The sequence below is a fragment of the Microtus pennsylvanicus genome, chromosome 6 (genome assembly GCF_037038515.1).
Source record: "Microtus pennsylvanicus isolate mMicPen1 chromosome 6, mMicPen1.hap1, whole genome shotgun sequence".
In the NCBI taxonomy this organism is placed as follows: domain Eukaryota; kingdom Metazoa; phylum Chordata; class Mammalia; order Rodentia; family Cricetidae; genus Microtus; species Microtus pennsylvanicus.
This window is the reverse complement of record NC_134584.1, coordinates 43,497,564-43,517,006: the sequence shown is the minus strand read 5'-3', so window position 1 is coordinate 43,517,006 and position 19,443 is coordinate 43,497,564. Positions and strand designations below refer to the sequence as shown.

General features: G+C 40.1%; 1 protein-coding gene across 2 annotated transcripts in view; it reads right to left on the bottom strand.

The window, feature by feature from the left end:
• Zswim6 (zinc finger SWIM-type containing 6) overlaps nucleotides 1-19,443 on the bottom strand; it is a 171,398-nt gene that overhangs the window by 39,881 nt on the left and 112,074 nt on the right. For both annotated transcript variants that reach the window (XM_075976099.1, XM_075976100.1), the window contains exons 3-4: nucleotides 10,093-10,241; nucleotides 5,858-6,008 (exon numbers count right to left, since the gene is read on the bottom strand). In XM_075976099.1, coding sequence (XP_075832214.1) covers nucleotides 5,858-6,008; nucleotides 10,093-10,241 — 300 coding nt within the window. The remainder of the gene's footprint in view (nucleotides 1-5,857; nucleotides 6,009-10,092; nucleotides 10,242-19,443) is intronic.

Genomic DNA, 19,443 nt, shown 5'->3' with positions numbered 1-19,443 from the left:
GTGACTGAAATTTCACTGGATTCCAACTGTAAGCTTGTCCTATCTGTGTTTGTGATCAGCTTACTGAGTTATGGCCTCTGCTCTCAAAAGCAGAAGTAAGCTGCTATTTAGCAGTATGTTTGCTTTTCCCAAAAGGTCTGAAGTTAGACTCCCTGAAAACATGGCTGCTCACAGGCAGCTAGACTGCCTGGGATAAGTTCAGTCAGGATGGTGGCTTAGTGAAGAAGACAAACAGCAAGAACCCGTTTGCCAAGACTTATGTCCACTTGCCCTCCACTTTACCTCTGCGAAGTATAGATGCCTGACAGAGATATCTAACCGTATTTTAGGGTAAACTGCTAATGCTGTATTGGTTAAAAATTAGCACTAAAAATTATACCTATATCACAATGCTGTTTTAAGGATTAAGTAATATAACACATGCAAGAAACTGCTGTGTACAGTACTTGAAAATTAAGTGTAGACAACTGTGTTATTCGTAGTACTTGAACTAAAATAGGAAATTAAAAAAAAACAAGTCCAGGACCTCTGCTGTCTCTTGGGCTCACTCTCCTCCTCTCTTAGGTTAAGGGCCAATGAACAAGGCTGGACTGGGGAGTTTATGGCTATTATTTTGACAGTAAACACCTTTCTCACTGTGCCTTCCCTGTCTTGGTCCACACTGCTTTCTCCGTCTGGGACACTAATCCTACTTCCTGTCACTTCTTCCCACTGACACCTTATAAACCACATTCAGGTCGGCTTCTACCATCCCCGACTTCCTGGTTCATTACAACTGTTTTAATTTACATGTCTCCTGATACTTGCAAGTTTCCGCTCCCTCTTTACTATCAGTACCAGTAACATTAAAATCTAGATCCAGAGTCTGTTCTTCTGGGTATAGTGCCAACTGGAATAAAACTTCTGGAAGGGGGGGGAGGGTACCAGCAGCACACACAGTGGTAAAGCTGTATTCATCTAGTGCCCAGGGGAAGACAGACTGTCAGATGACAAGGAAGTCCTGATGAGCAGTTCATTAGACCTGAATTCTACCCTGACAGCTGTATGGAGGTTTCCCAGTCTGTGCTGACAAGTTTCTCCTGCAAGGGCATTCTGGGGATTGCTGTTTGCTTTCATCCCTAACGAAGTAACCCTGTATACAGCAAGTCATTTTGTAAGGCTTTCTAGTTTTGTGTGAAGCAGTGACTCCTTGATTAGGTTTTAACCATAACTGACTTAAATATAAGCCAAGCCAAAATCTGAATTTACCATAGAAACTAACAGTGGCAGTTATTAAGTCTGCTGCGTCCAGAGATGTTAGATGTCATTCTCCAGAATAGAACGCTTAAGTTTTTATTTCTGGCTGTGAACAAAGAGTGTCCTAAATTACGAGGCTTATTCTGAATGTGTGACTTCAAGAATAGCAAGGAAAATGCAAAAGGATGCTTATCCACATCTGGGATGCAGAGGAGAAGGCATTCCAGGTCCAGGGAGCTGGTCATTTTTAATATTTTTCTCTAAATGTGGCCCCAACTGGTGGGCGAGTTCTCTACTGGTGACTAAACTTACCCTGATCCCAGGTGCCCTGGATCTATATACGACCACTTAGTCTCACACCCGACCCTGGATCATTGTTCTTTAAGTGAAATTAGAATTAGGAAGAATGCTTAAATCCACCAGCTTCTGCCCACAAAGAAGTCAGTCCCCAGATGAGAAGATGTGAAAAGAATTACAAGCGCTGCCACCTTGTTCTCAAGAACTATGTGCACAAACTCACTATGGATTTTTTCTGCCCTTGCAGCTCATCTTCTTCCTATGAGAAGGGCTCACGTACTAGACAGCAGAGTGCATGATTTTCCTCCAAAAGAAAACTCAGTGTTTCAAATGCGGGGGACACGGTGTACGACACTTGAAAAGTCAGGAATTTTCCATGTGACAAAAACGGTAATTAAATTGCATTTTACTGTTTCCTCTAATGACATCCATTTTAATTAGGTGTTAATAGACTGGCAGCCACAACCTATAACTTTATGATGCAAAGTAAAAATTACAGTCTTATAAAACATTTAAGGAAGGGGACTCACCAAAGCCTCAGAGAGGTTACACTATACCCCTCATCCCTAAAGACTTGCCTGGTAATTAAGTGTGGTGAACAGGCAGCCATTAGGGCTAACAGTAGCTGTGCTTGCCACAAGTTAGCAGTAGGCTGTTCTTTCAGGTCACGCGTCTTTCTAGGATCTAATTCCCAGAAAATATGTGTGTCACTAATAAAGACTGCAAGAGCAGAAATGTTTGCCTGACTACTAAATGTATGGCCTTGATCAAACATGCGGTCTTTCCACCATTGCCACGGGGCTTGCTTTTCTGTCTTGAGATTGTAATACGGACTTTTCCCCATTGTTGATTATGATTCAAAATTACTCATCTTCAGAACACTGCCATGTGTTTGGGAAAATGAGTATCACACACAGAGAGTAAAATTATTATCTGAAGAAAACTGTTTCATGCACAAGATAAATGCATCTGCAAATGAGGAGCAATAAGCGGGGTCTTAATAGCATGCATCTGCATCTAGTTCATCCTACGTTATGAAAACTAGGGAGTAAATCACAAAAATGAATTCAGGCCACACGAGTAGCACAGGCACTTACATTGGGTCCTGGGAAAAACTAGCCTCTTTGTTAGCTGGAGAATAGGGGAAGAAACAGGCTGCCCAAAACAACTTTGCACATATTTATGTGAAAAGGAAGAGTTTAGAAAATGAAGCTGCTATTTTAAACTATTTCTGAAGCATCAACAGTGTGAAATTTCATAAATCACATATAACCAGAAAGTTACAAATCTTGGGAAGGGGGCTATCTGGCCCTATGAAAACGATTCTGTCATCTTCTGGCTGACAATCTGATGGCTCTGGATCCTTTGCCAAGAAGCAGAGTTACTTGGCTACGATGCGTGTACACTTATCACACGGAAGCGCTCATGCCAGGAAATCTTTTTTCCTTTCCTGGTGTACTGGCCACTGCCAGAGATGGACCCATCGACTCCACTGGTGCTAAGGAGTTAAGCATCTGGGATTTAATTTAACAGTTTCGGCTTTATTAAGCTGTCATGGAGCGGCCCCACTTTGATAACAGTAGCTGCTCCAATTATGGCTTGGTTTAGGGTTGACAAGTATAATGATTCACTCGTGGCACATGAGAAGCAATAAAAGGTTGTTTTGCATTACAGCTTTAAAAATGTGGGCACTTTTTTCATTTAATTTGTCACTTAGCTTTTGCTAAGAGGACATTTAAATTGCAGTAAAAGGCAAATGGGGCTTTTAGTTTAAATGTAATCCCCATATTTAAATGATCTGTAATGGTGCAATGTTGGAGTGGGAACACTATTGTCTCACAGTGGGTCCTGATGGTGACATGTGACATTTGTATTCAGGTCCTGTATTATCCATGTGGCTAAAGGGCTTCCAATTTCATTTCACAGCCAGAAGCCTGCAGAAAACACCAATTAACTTGCAGATCCCATTTGCCCACAAAACTCAGCCTCTTCTCAATGTCTGGCATCTGGCAGTGCTCAGCATTTAATTCCAGAGCACAGCCTTGAAGCAATGTGAGACCCGTGTAGGGGCACAAAGTCAAATTCCCCCATTTTATTAAGAAGCAAAAGCCTTTCCTTTTGTAGTCTAGAAGGAACTTGAAGTTAATTTTTTGGTGAACAAGTATTAAGATGTGATAGCTACTATAACTTCTCTAGGGGATTTCTCACAAAACTTAGATCCCACTAAAGTGGCAGCGGAGTCCACAGGCAAACTTCACTGGTCTAGTCATGATTTCAAGATGGGGAAGCGGGAGAAAGACGAAGGGCGCGAGGGGGAGTGTGTGTACCTGCAGATATATGTATGCATGCACATGTTTGTGTGCATGCGTTCTTGATCCTTGTCTGAAATCAAACAACTTGACTAAAATCTGGGTCTTAATAAAGCAGTCCGTAGACATTATAACTGGAGTCAGCTGCCAAAATCTCCCACCCAATGAGAACTCCTATTTCAGACTGAAGGTCTTGACACACATTTTTCAAAGCCAACTTGGAAAGGTGAGACCTGACTATATTAAATGTAAACACTGTAAATTTTGTTCAACAGTATCCTTTGTATTTCTTCTTTTTTTGGTAACTAAAATATTCAAGTGACATTTTCTTTCTAAGCAATATGAACAGTACCGTCACATTTCTCAGTATCACAGTCTAGGATCTTATACACTTAATAGTAACGTGTATTTTCCCTACACGAGCCCCTCCATTATTGTTATTTTTTAACTTTTTTATTTTATGCAGCTATTTGGCCTACATGTCATACCTGTGTGAGGATGTCAAATCTTGGAATTGCAGTCATTAGTTGCCATGTGGGTGCTGGGAATTGAACCAAGGACCTCTGGAAGAGCAGTAGTGCTCTTAACCACTGAGCCAATGTCCCATTATTGATTATTATTGCTCATGCTTTTTAACCTTTATGGTCTGACTAGTGAATTCATGTATTATGGAGTCACAAGCGAAAAAGGCTTTATTTGAAAAACTAACTCACTCAGTTTTCTATAGAAATATTTACTTAAACCATCTAGTCCCCTGAGTTCTTCAATACCACACCATGCCCTCAGATCTCATTGCAATACATGGTAGCTATTTACTGTTTTTACAGATTGACTTAAATTTGACAGGGAGAAAAGCTACTATCAATATTTCAGGAGACCCAAGGAAAGTATGAGACACAAGATAGTATTTTTCAAAATATGCTAGAAAAAAATTTAAAGGAAACACCTTGACACTTGGCAAGTAGCAGACGTACTTCTATAGAAACAAACCAACCGGAGTTCTTATGCCTACAGTCAAGTCTCCCTGAACAAGAAGAAACACTGACGTCAATTTTTAAGTAGCTTATTGTATGATCCCAATGATTCCAGTTCACCAACTTATAGAAATCTTCCTGGGTCCAAATTCCTCAGCTTCAAATCCTTCATCTTAAAAGTGCCTTTCATTACAATGATGCAGGGCCCTTCCTAGACAAATGTCCGTCTTCAGCTAGTTTAGGCTTGGGATCCAAACGCACCAAGCAGCAGTTGACTGCCAGCTATCAGGAATTTACTGAAACTGCAGATGCAGCAAGCATTTTCCTCTTTTGAAACTAGTAGACAGAAATACAATGTCTGCTACCCTATGGATCTCTTAATAGAAAGACAAGCTAACAAATGTATTACTATTTTTCATTTCTGTAGCAAATGAACACTAGGTAAGGAGCCTCATTCCCAGTATTTTTAGGTTGAACATGACAAGAAAATGACTCTCTCTCTCTCTCTCTCTCTCTCTCTCTCTCTCTCTTTTTTACAGCCACCTGCTGTATTTACATCTTTAATCACCAGAGATTTTGGACAATAAAATTTTAGTTTTTGCCATATATTCTCTATTCTCAAGAACAATGGTTGACCTAGGTCGGTATCTGCTAAAAATATAGTGAGTATTCAAATCACTTCTGAGAATTCCAACGAGAGGAAAAAGCAAGGCAGACTCAAAAAATGAGATGAAATAGCCAGGAACTGATCCCACAATGTAAACCATTTGTTCTAAAAATACAGAACCTTTTACCAAGTATCTAAAGGGACATTCCTGTGCTGGCTTCTCTCAGGAGCAGACACTCCCCAGGCTCTGCCACAGCTGCATTCTCCAAACACTAGTCTGAGTCCTTTTCTACCTCCCCATCTGCACAAAGCAAACTGATGCGGGTTTGCAGGGAGCAGCTCTCTCCCGCATCCATAGGACCATGTTCCTAAATAGCCACCTGTGGTCTTATCTACAACAAAGCTCAATGTAGATGGACAGGAAACTCATTTACCAAGCTCATCCCAGAGCTGCCTGTATTTGTCAGTCATTGCAGTGCCTTGCTGCCTCCAAAGTGACAGGCGAGGGTCAGCCATGAACTGCTCTGTGATCAAGGTCAACATACGGGCCCCATTGGAGTCTCTCATCTTCAACATCTCCCGCACCTAGTGGGGAAACGAAACAAAAATGTTAAAATTTACAAGTAAATAAACAGCCACACAAGAGACTAGGAATGTGCTTATATGTATATATGAGAGAGAAGCCTTCACACCAGTCCTCTAAAGCATACAAAAGTAGGAAAAACCATCCTGCATCCTAAACTGCAATATAATAAGAAAAGGCACTCTCAATTATTATAAATTATGCTTTAGAAGCTACATGCAATAATGAAGCTTTCCCAACTTTTCAATTTTAAATGTTTTGGTGAGTTTTATTCATTTGAATAAGGCAATTATACCATGTTTCACATGTAGGGTAAAAATGCATAGGGTGTGTGTGCAAATGTGTGTGTGCGCATGCATGTGCATATGGCTCTATGAGATAAGGTCTTACTATAGCTCAATCTGACATCTAACTCATGATTCTCCTGCCTCAGCTTTTTGACTGCTGAGATTATAGGCATGTGATATCACATCTGGCATAAGTTTTGAAGATTTCCCTCAAAGAATGCCTTTTATCTGAACCAGATCTACTTTGTGGTCAGACTATACTCAACAAAATAAATGACTAGCTAATTCCTGCTTCAACAAACCACAGAAGTGCCAGAAAGTGGTATCCGAACCTGATACATTCATGAGAACTGGTTTAGCACACCCGAGTGATGGCACACCTTTGCTGGAATACAGGAGCTGCATAAACACACACACACACACACACACACACACACAGTTTAGTATATTCCAGACTCCCCTACTGATCATATTTACCAGCAGAGTCGCAGAACCCAAGGCACGCCACTGAACATGGTTTGGGGATCGTGTAAACTGATCTGACTGTGTAAGTTTCCTTGAGATATAACTCACATTCCATACAAGTCATCAGTTTCAACTCTGTAATTCAATATTTCTTACAATATTCACAAAATTGTGCAAGAACTTTACTTTTTTAAGATATATTAATAATTTGGGCATGTTCTTTCTTGCTGAATTATTTACATGCGAGCAGTAGCATAGTCATCTCCAAAGATGCATGGGTTCCAGAACCTCATGGCAACACTGAAATCTTCACCTGCCCAAATTTCTAATAGTTCTATGTACCCTACACAAACACGTCAAAGCAACTCTACATTAACCTGTGACACATTGTAACTAATACAATGTTGTCAATACACAATATGCTGTGTTCATACTAGCTGTGATGTTACCATCCAAGGGTGACAAGAAGAAAAAATCTGTACATCTTCAATACAAATGGAAACATCTTCATAGACTAAACTACGTTTTCAGTCCATGAATGGTTTCTCTGTCGGTGCAGAACCTGAGGATACAAAGGGCTGTGCACATTCATGCAAACGAGAAGGCTTTGCAGTGCTAAGAGGAATTGGACAGAGCCTGGAGGTTTAAGAATGCTCAGTCTGTACGAAGGCTCCACAGAGCACCAATACAAACAAACAAACAATATCTGACTTAATAATTGAACTTGGTCTTTCAAGCTGAAGTCATGAACTGTCCGTTTTCCTGTGCTGCACTACCCAACTTAGAAAAGATAAACACCAGGGTTAATCTGTCTACAGGAAATCATAAATGAATAAAACTTTAAAGTGTATGGTGCTCACTACATATTTAACAAATGAGAATCCTAACTCAATGACAGTTGTCCCTGTGATAAATTCCTGGTACAGGGTCCTGTAGGTGGGGAGGGGGATTCTCTTCAGGATGCGGTTTGAAAGACAAGGCATGAAAACCAAAGGCTCAACTGCAATACAGCACTCCAAAGACCACAGATTCTCCACCTCAGGCTTGGGCCGAGATATGCACCAAACTCCCCAGGCCCTTGAGCATTCGAGTCTTGTAAAGACCGGCAAGCACTTTCTCCCTGAACCCAAATATGGAACACCACAAAGTCACCAACAGGCGATGTCAGGAGGACAGGGGGTTGCCATTTGTGGACACTGTGCTCAAGAATTAGATATATATCTATGCTCAACACTGAATTTTCAAACAGCATGCAGACTAGACCAGATTATAACCCTCATTTCATGAATTCTAAAGCCAAGCCTCAAAAAAATTAGGCAACTGCTCAGTGAACAAAAATAACAGCTGGAATCAGAAACTGCATCTGCCTTAAGGCTAAAAATGCTATACATTTATATATTTCCAAAATTAGTTGCTGCTATTACTTCATATGCATATGTAACAACTGCAGACTAGCTAAAAGTACACATTTTACATTGCTTCCACTTGGTTACAATGCACTCTGTGGACACGAACATGTGAATGCTTCCTCTGGGTCTGAAAACCTACTGGATTTGATTTGTTTTATGGATACATTTCTAAGCTGGTACTCAGCAACAATAAAATCATTGTTTAACTATTATTGAACATATAAACCCAAAATATGTCTAGTAATCAAACTCAAGTACATTTGTTGTCTACAGTTAATACATTTCAAGAATATTAGCTGTAAAGAATGGCAAATTTAAAGTACCTGTGTACCAAGAACTAATTAAATCACGTGTGGTGTCTTTCTAGATTCAAATGCCCTGCATTATAAACAAACTTGCAAACCTGATCATCTACATATGCCTGCAAGATAAATCTTTTTAACAGAACACACTAGTCTCTGTCCATATTCAGTAACAGAATTCATGCTAAACTTTCTGAATTAAAAATAAATGAACACAGAATATAAAACCTTAAATTTTTGTGAATACCAGAGAAGCTGTTTAATGAAATCAATTAATAAAGTTAACTGTTCCCTTAAAAGTAATTTTAATACATTATCTACAATAATGACTATACCTTCAAGAGAAATACGATGGTTTGGTATTGGGGTTTGTGTGCATGTATGTGTGGGGGTACGTATGTGTTCATGTGTAGGTTATCAAGCACATGTGAGCTTACAGAGGCTAGAGGGTGACGTGCTCATGTAGCATGTCCTCCTCTATCACTTTACACATCTTTCTCTCCTCACCTCTCCACCTCTTATCCAACCATCCATCCATCCATCCATCCATCCATCCATCCATCCATCCATCCATCCATCCATCCAGTCATCTCTCAAGACAGAGTCTGTAACCAAACCTGAAACAGTAATTGGCTGGGCTGGCTAGACTCCACTCCCCAAGGCTCAGATTACAAGCATGCCACCACCACACCCAGCTTTTATGCGGCCTCTGGGGAATCTAAACTCATGTTCGCATGCTTGTACAGGGGGCACTTTACCCACCAAGCCATTTCACTAGTCCAAATATTATTTTCAAAAAGCACTTTACCCAGTATTCAGAAATTATGGCAATGTGTGGTAAAACTTCTGATCACAAAGAACTTGGATTAACAATAGCAAGTATTTCTTAGGCCATTGATTTTTAGTAGTTGAAATAAACACCATTATTTAATGGGAAGACATATGTTACTATTAGTTTTATAGATGAGAAAACTGACAAATAATTTCCCAAAGTTTTTAGTACTCACTTAGATAGGGTAGAACGTTGAAGTCTATGAAACTAACTCACAGTTTTGAAACTAAGTATCACTGAAATTAAGATATAGATAGTATATGTATAAAAGAAGTGTTTAGTTTAAAATTATGCTTCACTTGGGGAAATTACCTAGAAAAAGTAACACCTGGAAGGACGTCAAGTAACATTAAAGCCTTACTTTGTTTTTACTGTTGAAAGAAGTTATGGGGTTTGTTTCCTTGTTTACTTGGTTGGTTTTTGGAGACAGAGTTTCTCATGTGTTAACAGCCCTGGCTGTCCTAGAACTCACTCTGTAGACCAGGCTGGCCTTCAACTCAGAGATCCACCTGCCTCTGTCCCTTGAGTGCTGGGATTATAGGTGCACACCACCACCTCGGAAAAGTTTGTTAAAACTAACAATTATCATCATTTTATAGTAACTAAGAGACAAAATGACCCACTTGCTGTGGAAGGTCACGTAAACAAGTTAAAGCTTGTATTATAATACAGGTTTTTTTTCCCACTGATTTATTTGCTTAAAATCTCCACCCTATTCCATACAGGACTGTAACACAGTTACCATATATGCTCCTATACTTGGAATCCTTCTTTGAAACAGAAAGCCATACCTTTGCAAAGAGCAAGTTAAGTTGCTTCCCCGATCCATGGTACCCTCCCTGGGAAAGGAACAGTTTAACCTGCTCCTGCACCTGCTCTTCATCCAAGTGCCAGCAGTTCTCATCGTCGATGCTAGCACCTGCCGTGGGATCAGGAGCACCTACAAAGAAAAGGGACACGGGCTGGATTAAAGCTGTGCTCAGAGGTTCCAACAACAAATCTGGAAATAATTCTGACTCAAGTTTTACATAAACACTTTTAAAATCCATCTCAGTCTCAATTATATATACCAATTTCTGACGGAAATAAATGCAATTCACCTTTGAATTCCAAGACCTTCCTTATCTGCACTTAGTCAAAGGCAGATTACTGCAGAACTCAAGTTCTACGGAGTATAGACACAGAGCCTCTTGCTTACACATTTCCTAGAAAATTAAAGGGTCGCAGTGTGGTAGTGACACGTGCCTTTAATCCCAGCACTTGGGAGGCAGAGACAGGCCTGGTCGACAGAGCTAGTTCCAGGACAGTCAGGGCTACAGAGAGAAGCCCAGTCTCAAAAACAAGACAAAAACAATTAAAGATACCTTACTGTAAATGCATGGCATAGGAAAATATGTGTAGGACATACTAGAAAAATATTTCTCACTGACACCCAGAAAATACAGAACAAGTCATTCAGCATCGGACTTCACTCTTTCCTGTTGACCATCCTCTGCTACCATAACAACAAGATGCTGACCTAAGTCTTTCCTTGCAGAAAAGTAAAGATTAAAAAGGGAAACTAAGACACATGGGAGCAGGCAGTGCAGCTGTTGCTCTAACTCAGGTTGTAGTATTACCTTGCCAAACTGCATTAATATTTTATTGCTGAAGTACACAGGAAAGACAACAGCTATGTAATAAATCCAGTGAGCGAAGGCTACCTTACAAATTTACAAGTTACCCAGCTACTCAGGGAAAAGCTTTAAGCTTCATTATTTGTTAAGAAAATAAAACAATGGCATGTAAGACCTATAAGAAATAAGATTTTAAATATAAGAACATGTCACGTCGTCTCATAAACCTTTCAACAGCCTTTAGACATAGAGATGATTCTACATCACTTTCACTCAATGATGAAGTGCAAAATTAACTGTTCAAGGAAATAATCACTAATGTCTCCTTAGAAACTGGGTCTGCTTGACCCTAGTAGAGGGCCACGGTGGAACAAATCCTACAAAGTGGAATTTATTCTTTCAGACAGTCAATATAGCCACAGTGGCAACTCTGCTAGCTTGCCTCTTTGCAAGAACATGGAGATATAATGGTATTTAAAACACACAGAATTCCTGTTCCGAACTAATTTAAAACCTATTTTTTATCTAGTTCCTACAATAATACCACTTATACTATGCCTACTATGCATATGAGTTTATGTACTTACATGATCACAGCTGTAAATTAAGCTGAAAAGTCTGACTAGAAAGAAAAACCCTTAGCATAAATGAAGTGACCTAATATTTGCTATTCTATTTCTTTAAAAAAAATAACTTGTTATAACCCTTTACATTAATTCTATACCATAGTTGAACTGCAACAACTATTTGGAAAGCAGTGCAGTAGTGACGACACGAATGTGTGACCTGCAGATGTGGATGCAGAGTGCTGGATGGTGATAGCTCCTCAAAGGCAGGTTTGAGAGACTTACCTTCAGGATACGGCAATGAGCTGAGATCTGACTAGAGACGGGGAAAGAGGGATGGGTCACATGTGGGACTAAAAATAGAATGTGGGCAGAGGCCTTAGGCAGAAAAAAGCCTAGTAGATAGAAATAAAAGTCCAATCAACCTGAGAGTAGAGGGCCTACGGCAGAGCAGCCCAAGACAATCCTGGAGGGACGAGGATTCTCAGCTTGATAGCTGAGGAGCTCAGGGCCTCTTTCCTTGGGGCAATGAATAGGAACTTACGAGGATGGTACCTGAAGTAGGAGAATGAACTCCTCTTTATCCTGATGTCCATCACCTGAGCATTCTTACCATAAAATGTTAATCATGCAGCCTCAGAAATGAATGGGGGTAGTCTCCCTGTACTACACTGGAGTACAAGTAATCTAAAATTATCACTGGATGAAAAAACAAGAGGAGAAAATTATACATAAATGCACTAATTTCATGTTGACAATGAGGCTTTTTAAAAGAAGTTATGCATTATTATCTCCTTACACAAACAATCTGAGAAAGACAACACAGATGCACGAAGACTTGGTGAAGATGTAAACATGGAAGGGATCATGGAGTGTGGAGAGGCACTGGTTTCTAGATCAAACTGCTATACAGAATATGGGACAATTCCCTGACATAGAGAAGATCAAATCTGGGAGTTCAGCTTTAAATATAGTGAATGTGGAATACCTTGGAGACAGGACAAAAGAGGGCAAAGGATATTAATCAGGAAGGAGGCACGCTGAGGGAGGCAGGGCATGTTTAAGAAGGCAGTCAGGAGAGCGAGTGCCCTGGTGCAGGTTTACATTTAAATGCTAGAGGAAAAGGAGTGAGGGCAGTGGGAATGAGTGTCCTCTTAGAAGAGCTGAAAAGACTTTCCCACAAAGTGAAAAGTTGCTCTAATTAGGTACTGGGCAATTAGGCTGATGTCCAAGCTGTGTACAAGTGAGGATTTTATCTGTCCCTATTGTCGCAACAGTCTGGGAACCAAACACTCAGAGGGAAGCATCAAAAAGAGAAGGGGGCAAAGCAATTATTTCCTCCCTAACGATTCTTTTTGAAACGCTAAAAACCATTGTAAAGTATCCTTACATACATGGACTCTCATTTCACAGGAAGCTGTAAGGACACATACATAATGCTACTGTAACCAGTAGGTCTACAAATGGTATCTCAGAGGGAGTCAGAGTCCCTAATTCCCCAACCGTCCATTTCGGTTACTGGGACCTCTTTACACATACTCTCTGTGGAAAGACAGCTAGATTCCTTACGGGGATGCATCAGAAGACACTTTACAAACAACTAACCTACAGGGTCTCAACTTTTAAGCTCTCCCATTATATTATTACAACTCCTCCAGGAAATTTCTGGCACAGAGCTAACTGGCTACTTGTCATTCATTTCTCCTGTTCCTGACGATCTGGACTCTGAGAGCTGCTGTTCCTCTGTGTCGATTTTCTTGTAGTGTGTTTTGCTAGAAACCCCTCCCCAGGAAGAGTTCTCAGTCACACCTGGGCCTGCTTGGGGAGAGGCTGGCTGTGCTCCGTCACAGCAAAGGGCTGTCAGCTACAGGGGCCAAAACTCTACGGGAGAAACATAGGGTCTTGCCACAGAAATCCAAGTATTTTCAGTAGACAAGAATTTGAATGAGAGGAAACAAAATCATCTTCGATGGCCTGAATGCCTAGGCAAACTGACCAACACTGAGAAACCCTCTAAGCACTTCAGACTATACTCAATTCGTAATTATTCCAAGCAAAGAGCAACAAATTTTATTAGAATCCGAGTCACTCTTGACTTGAATTAATTAAAAGTAAGTTTTAAAATATATTTTAAAACTGCTTTAAGTTATCATTGATATTTAAACACACACACACACACACACACGCATACACACGTTCTTGCCCAAATGGAGAAATAACTAATAAATGTATGAATATATCCCAATTTTCACAAAACCTGATTTGGCTTTGAGTCTTTTTGAGTGTTTTGGTATGCTAGTATCAGAATTACCCTACTTCCTAAGAGTATTATGGGGAAAAAGGAAGGCACTGGAGAAGAAAATGACCTGTGGATAAAATCTACAAAGTCTACACATGAATTCAAAGGTTAAGCATGGTTCTAAGCCTGCATTTGAACTCCAGGGAATTCAATTCAATGAACAGTTTAGAAAGAGTATGCACCTGCAGGCAAACTACTTATGCTTCTTGGGCTTCCATCTTAACTCCAAAACTCTACATATAGGAATAAAAACATTAACCAGGCAATAAAAATTATAAGTCTGCTGATTTATTGTAGAAAATTTTGGTTACTTGGCTATAAAAATATAAGCAAAGATAACTAGTGGGTGTAAGATTTTTACCTGGTATTCTTTACATATCAAAGTATGCATCACATACATTATAGGCCAAAGGATTACAACAATGGTAATTATCTCCAAAGTATATATTAAGCTTTCATGCTGAGAAGGGGATAATTCTACAGGAAACTGTCTGCCCACCACACGTTAAGACCATGGGTTCAGCCAGGTGGCAGTGGCGGATGTCTTTAGTACCCACCACTCGGGTAGCAGAGATTGAGGTCAGTCTGATCTACAGAGCTAGTACAGAGTAAGACTATCTCTAAATAAATAAATAAATAAATAAGACTGTAGATTCGATCTTCAGCATTGTTTACTAGCTAGCTAGTTCAATAACAGATAAATATTTAAAAGTAAACTTTAGAACTGGAGTTTATGTAAATTCCAATTGTTTGTACACTTGACTGTTCTGTGCTTCACTTGGAATCCTATGAAAATGCAAGAGCTATAAAATTTATTTCTTACTTATTAGTGGTCATTTATAATCAAAGACAAGCTTCTAAGCATTTAACTTTGAGAAGGAAATGCACAGAGAAACATAATTCATACAGTTATTTGTTTACTATTAATTATCTTGAGTTGGGCAGGAACCAGAATCACTATGTCTATAAATTAAATGCTTTAAAAGCTATCGTGTTCTTTTACTCTTATAATTATAACTGCTATAATATTTCCAATGTATAATCAATCTCTGACGGTATTTTATTGTCAAAGTTCAATTCTTCAGTTGCAAGCCTTTGAGGAGGGGGAAGGAGAGAAGCTACTGGGTGGAGGATAGTGCCACAGCTAATTGCCTATTGTTCTCAGACAGCTATGTGTGAGTCTGATTCACCTTCCACCTAGGCAATGTGACACCAGAGGAAGAAGCAAGGGAGAAACCATGGACATGAAGAACCGCTGTCTAGTCTGAGCCTACTACTCGGCTTAGTTCTGTTTCATCCAAACATCAAACCCCTATCACAACACTTCCCTAAATTAAAACCTATCAAAATTCCTAGGGCATACTGGATACCTTGGCACCACTTCAGACCTACTCAATCGGACTTTTCTCTTTGAACTAAGAAAGGGGGAAGAACACGGATTCTGTGGTTGGAGAGAATGTTAAGTGTGTTGGCAGGTTGTGGACCTTAATAATAAAGGAAAGTACTAAGGGTCCTGGGGTACCACATGGGCACCTCTCCTGTTCTGAATGAAGCATATTTTAAGACAGTTATTAAAATAACTATCTCACACCATGGAAACCGACCCAGGAAGACATGATGACAGTGGGCTCCTACTGTGTTTGGCTCACGCAGGATGAGAAGGTAATTCTTTCTTTTCTAGCTGGGCAGTGGTGGCACTGATGTGGGAGTGTCATATATCAATCTGTTGATTTCATTGGCTAAGCAATAAAGAAACTGCTAGGCCCATTGGATAGGCCCACCCTTAGGTAGGTGGAGTAAACAGACCAGAATGCCGGGAGGAAGAGGAAGTGAGGTCAGACTCCACAGCTCTCCTCTCCGGAGCAGACGCAAGAGAGACGCCATGCTACCTGCTCCAGGGAAGACGCACGCTATGAAGCTCCGACCCAGGATGGACTTAGGCTAGAATCTTCCCGGTAAGCGCACCTAGGGGCGCTACACAGATGATTAGAAATGGGCTAAATTAATATGTGAGAATTAGCCTAGAAGAGGCTAGATAGGAATGGGCCAAAGCAGTGTTTAAAAGAATACAGTTTCTGTGTAATTATTTCGGGTAAAGCTAGCCGGGCAGGGCAGGCAGCTGGGGTGTTTGGGGACGCAGCCCTGCCGCTGCCCATATTACTACATGGCACATGCCTTTAATTCCAGCATTTGGAAGGCAGAGACAGGAGGATCCCTGAGTTCAAGACCATCCTGGTATACAGAGTAAGTTCCAAGACAGCCAGGGCTACACAGAGAAACCCTTCCTTTAAAAAACACAGATACATACATATATACATTCTTTCTCTTCTCCTACTCTATTGTGACCTGATTCCATAAAACTATCATTTCAAGCATTTATATTTTTACATTTTTTTTAGTGTATTTGGGCATGTGCAAGTCAATTCTCTCCAACATGTCAATTCTGGGCTCAAACTCACGTCATCAGACTTGGTGGCAAGTGCTTTATTCACTGAGCCATCTCTCTAACCTCCAAATAATGCTTTTAGTGATTTAAACTTAGAAGTAATGTTTCTTTTTATTGAAATTATCCAATTTCCTCTATTTAGGCAGAATACAGGCAGCAGATATACTGCAGTGGTAATTAATTTAATCTCTTTCAGAGGGACCTATGGAAAAATACTATCATAATTTTAATGCCTGCTGTTTCAGCTAGAAAACATTAAATTGATGGGTACACCTTTCTTACAAACTGAAGGCAAAATCATGTCATCAACTATTGGCTCTGAGTAGAAAGAAGCAAAACAGCAGAGTCTGGTGACTCAAGACTCATAAACATGTCTTAGAGCAGAGAGAAAACTACAACATGTCAAAAAATGATAATGTGAACTGAACAGACATGTTCTTTAGGAAGACTTAAAGCTCACACTTGGTTTTCATTTTAAGATAGTGTAGACCAATGCTTAGATTTCAGTTTACAGTATACAGTTCAAACAGCAAGGCCTGACCTCAGCTCCCCTACACTCATCTCAAGCAGTGCCTTCTCCAGAAGCTCTGGGGTGACAGCCTGTTTCCTTAGCTGTGGGGGCTGATGGCAGAGGAGCTTGTGCTCAGACCAATCAGCTTCCTTTAGCCAAGGAAGCAAGCAGCACTTGCCAATGGAAGTATCTCAGGTCCTCAAATAGAACACCGTTTCTAGTCTCTCCTCCACCATTTCCCCCTCGCTGAGCAGTACTCATCTTTCATTATCGTTTAATTTACCTCAGTCTTCAGGAGTATATTGTATCTTTTATGGGTAAAAGGCAATAAAGCATGTGACCACTTTCTCATGCCCATGAAACATGCAGCATATAAACAGCTCAACAACACTACACAGTAGCGGGTTAAGTCATTGTCCATGATTTATCTGATAAAATGTACTAACAATCACTTGGTACACAAAAACAAGTATTTATGCAAAGTTCTCAGCAAGTTTTGTTTTAGAAAGGGCCCTAACATCTTGCAAGTTCTAGCAACAGTCTGCTCTGTTTATTTCAAACCAGCTTTAAAATGCTGGTTTGTGACCTGGGCCGTGTGGCACACACCTATAGTTCCAGCAATACAGGAAGCAAGACTTTAAAAACAAAACAAACAAAAAAACCAATGGACAAACAAAAAAAGAATCTGCAAATCTTTTCCTTCATCATTTACTACTGACCCTACAGCTCTACAGATGTAGCTCAACTGCCACGTGACAGTGATGGAGATAACAGGATCTAGCAGTGTTTGCTCTCTTGACTTTCCCCATCAAGTGCCACGGCATGGGTGCCAGAGGTCAGAAGGCAGCCTGTGGGTATTGATTTTCCACTCATACAGGTTCCAGGGATAAAACCCAACTAGTCAGGCTTGGTAGCCTTTGCCCACTGAATCATCTTGCCAGCCCTTTGCTCTCTTCCCAAACTATGGTATGAGTGTTCCAATGAGATCAGGATGAATATCTTTTTACTATTATCATGTATATTGATATAATTTCTTTTCTTAAGCTGTCATAAAAGATGACAAACATTTTAAGAATTAGAGAAAACATGTTCCACCCACTCAATGGGGCAATACATGCCAAAGTCAATACTAAACTCTAGGCCTCTAGTTCTCAAGTTCAATATTCTGTCCTTTGGCCACAATTTGCCAATGTAGAACGCTACCTCCTTCAGAGTGTGCTCTGGGACTGAGTCTTGCTATGTATATAGACCAGGCTGGCCTCAAAGTTGCAATTCTGCTTCTGCCTCTTTAGGGAACTGAAATTATAGCACACACCATCACACCTAGCTAGAACACCTCCTTTAATAAGAAACAAGTCACATGACTAGGGGGGAGTTAGTGCTCAAAAGTCAATAAATCCATAGCTAAGAACTTAGCAAAGATGCTTTTTTTTTTAAAGAACAGTATTGAAGGTAGAAATTTATTAGGATATAAAGATAAAATCAAAGTTTACTTAAAAATATAATCTCCTTGGTAAGATAGTAGCATCATAAAGTCATACAGGAAATACAATGAAATAAGACCTGACAAGTACTACCATGACCAATGCCCACACCATTGCCTGTGAATGGATGAATCACCATGTACAAGTTACTGCAACTGTACTGTAATACAGAGATTACTTTGTAAGAAATATGAATGAAATCACTGTTTAATGACTCAGATAAAAGTGTTTTCAAAAATATTTCAAAATAGTAAGAAAAACAAGAACCAGAATTTTTTAAATGATATGTTTTATTTATTCAAGTTTTCATACTTGTGTACAATGACTTTTGATCATATCCACTCCCCACTACCTCAATCCATCTCCTGCCAGACTCATGTTCTAATTGTTTTTTATCAAGCTATATATTTTTCTGCATTCCCCTCTGGTGTGGGAAGTCCTTCTGTATATGTGTTGTTTTATCGGTTAATGAAGAAAAAAAAAGCTGTTTTGGCCTGTGATAGGGCAGAATAGAACTAGGCAGGAAAAACTAAACTGAATTCTGGGAGAAAGGCGGCAGAGTCAGTGAGACACCATGTAGCCACCAGAGAAGATGGACATGTCCCAGAACTTGGCCAGTAAGCTACAGCCACGTGGTGATACACAGATTAATAGAAATGGGTTAATTTCAGATGTAAGATAGCTAGAAAGAAGCTTAAGCTATTGGTAAAAGAGTGTTTTAAATAATATAGTTTCTGTGTGATTATTTTGGGTCTGAGTGAATGAGCAACCTCTCCCAACAATTGCCATGCCTTGTGCCAGCTAAATCCATATAAAACACGAGACAGATTGGAAAGGAATTCTAGACACAAAATAACAGAATTAAGCACGGATTAACAACATAGCTCATTTAAGAGAGGTTTTCCTGATTCAGCGGAAGCAGGAAAAAATTGCACAGTTTTGAAATGGCAGCTTCCTGAGTTGTGCTGCCAGCACAAACTCTAACTCTTTCAGGAGGTCCAGCTACAGAACATTTAAATGGGGTCTGTAAGCCGAGTGCTACAACTTACTTGTGGCAACACAGACCCACTGTGTGCCTAAAAATGGGGCAATGTACATGGCTCTCAGAGGCAGCGAACATGCTTCTGCAATGTAGGACGAGGCAGAGCAAACAGGCAGAGCCGTGTTGGCCCTAGCTATGCCCGCTTAGCATTTTTTTTAAAACAGGGCAGAGAGGCACT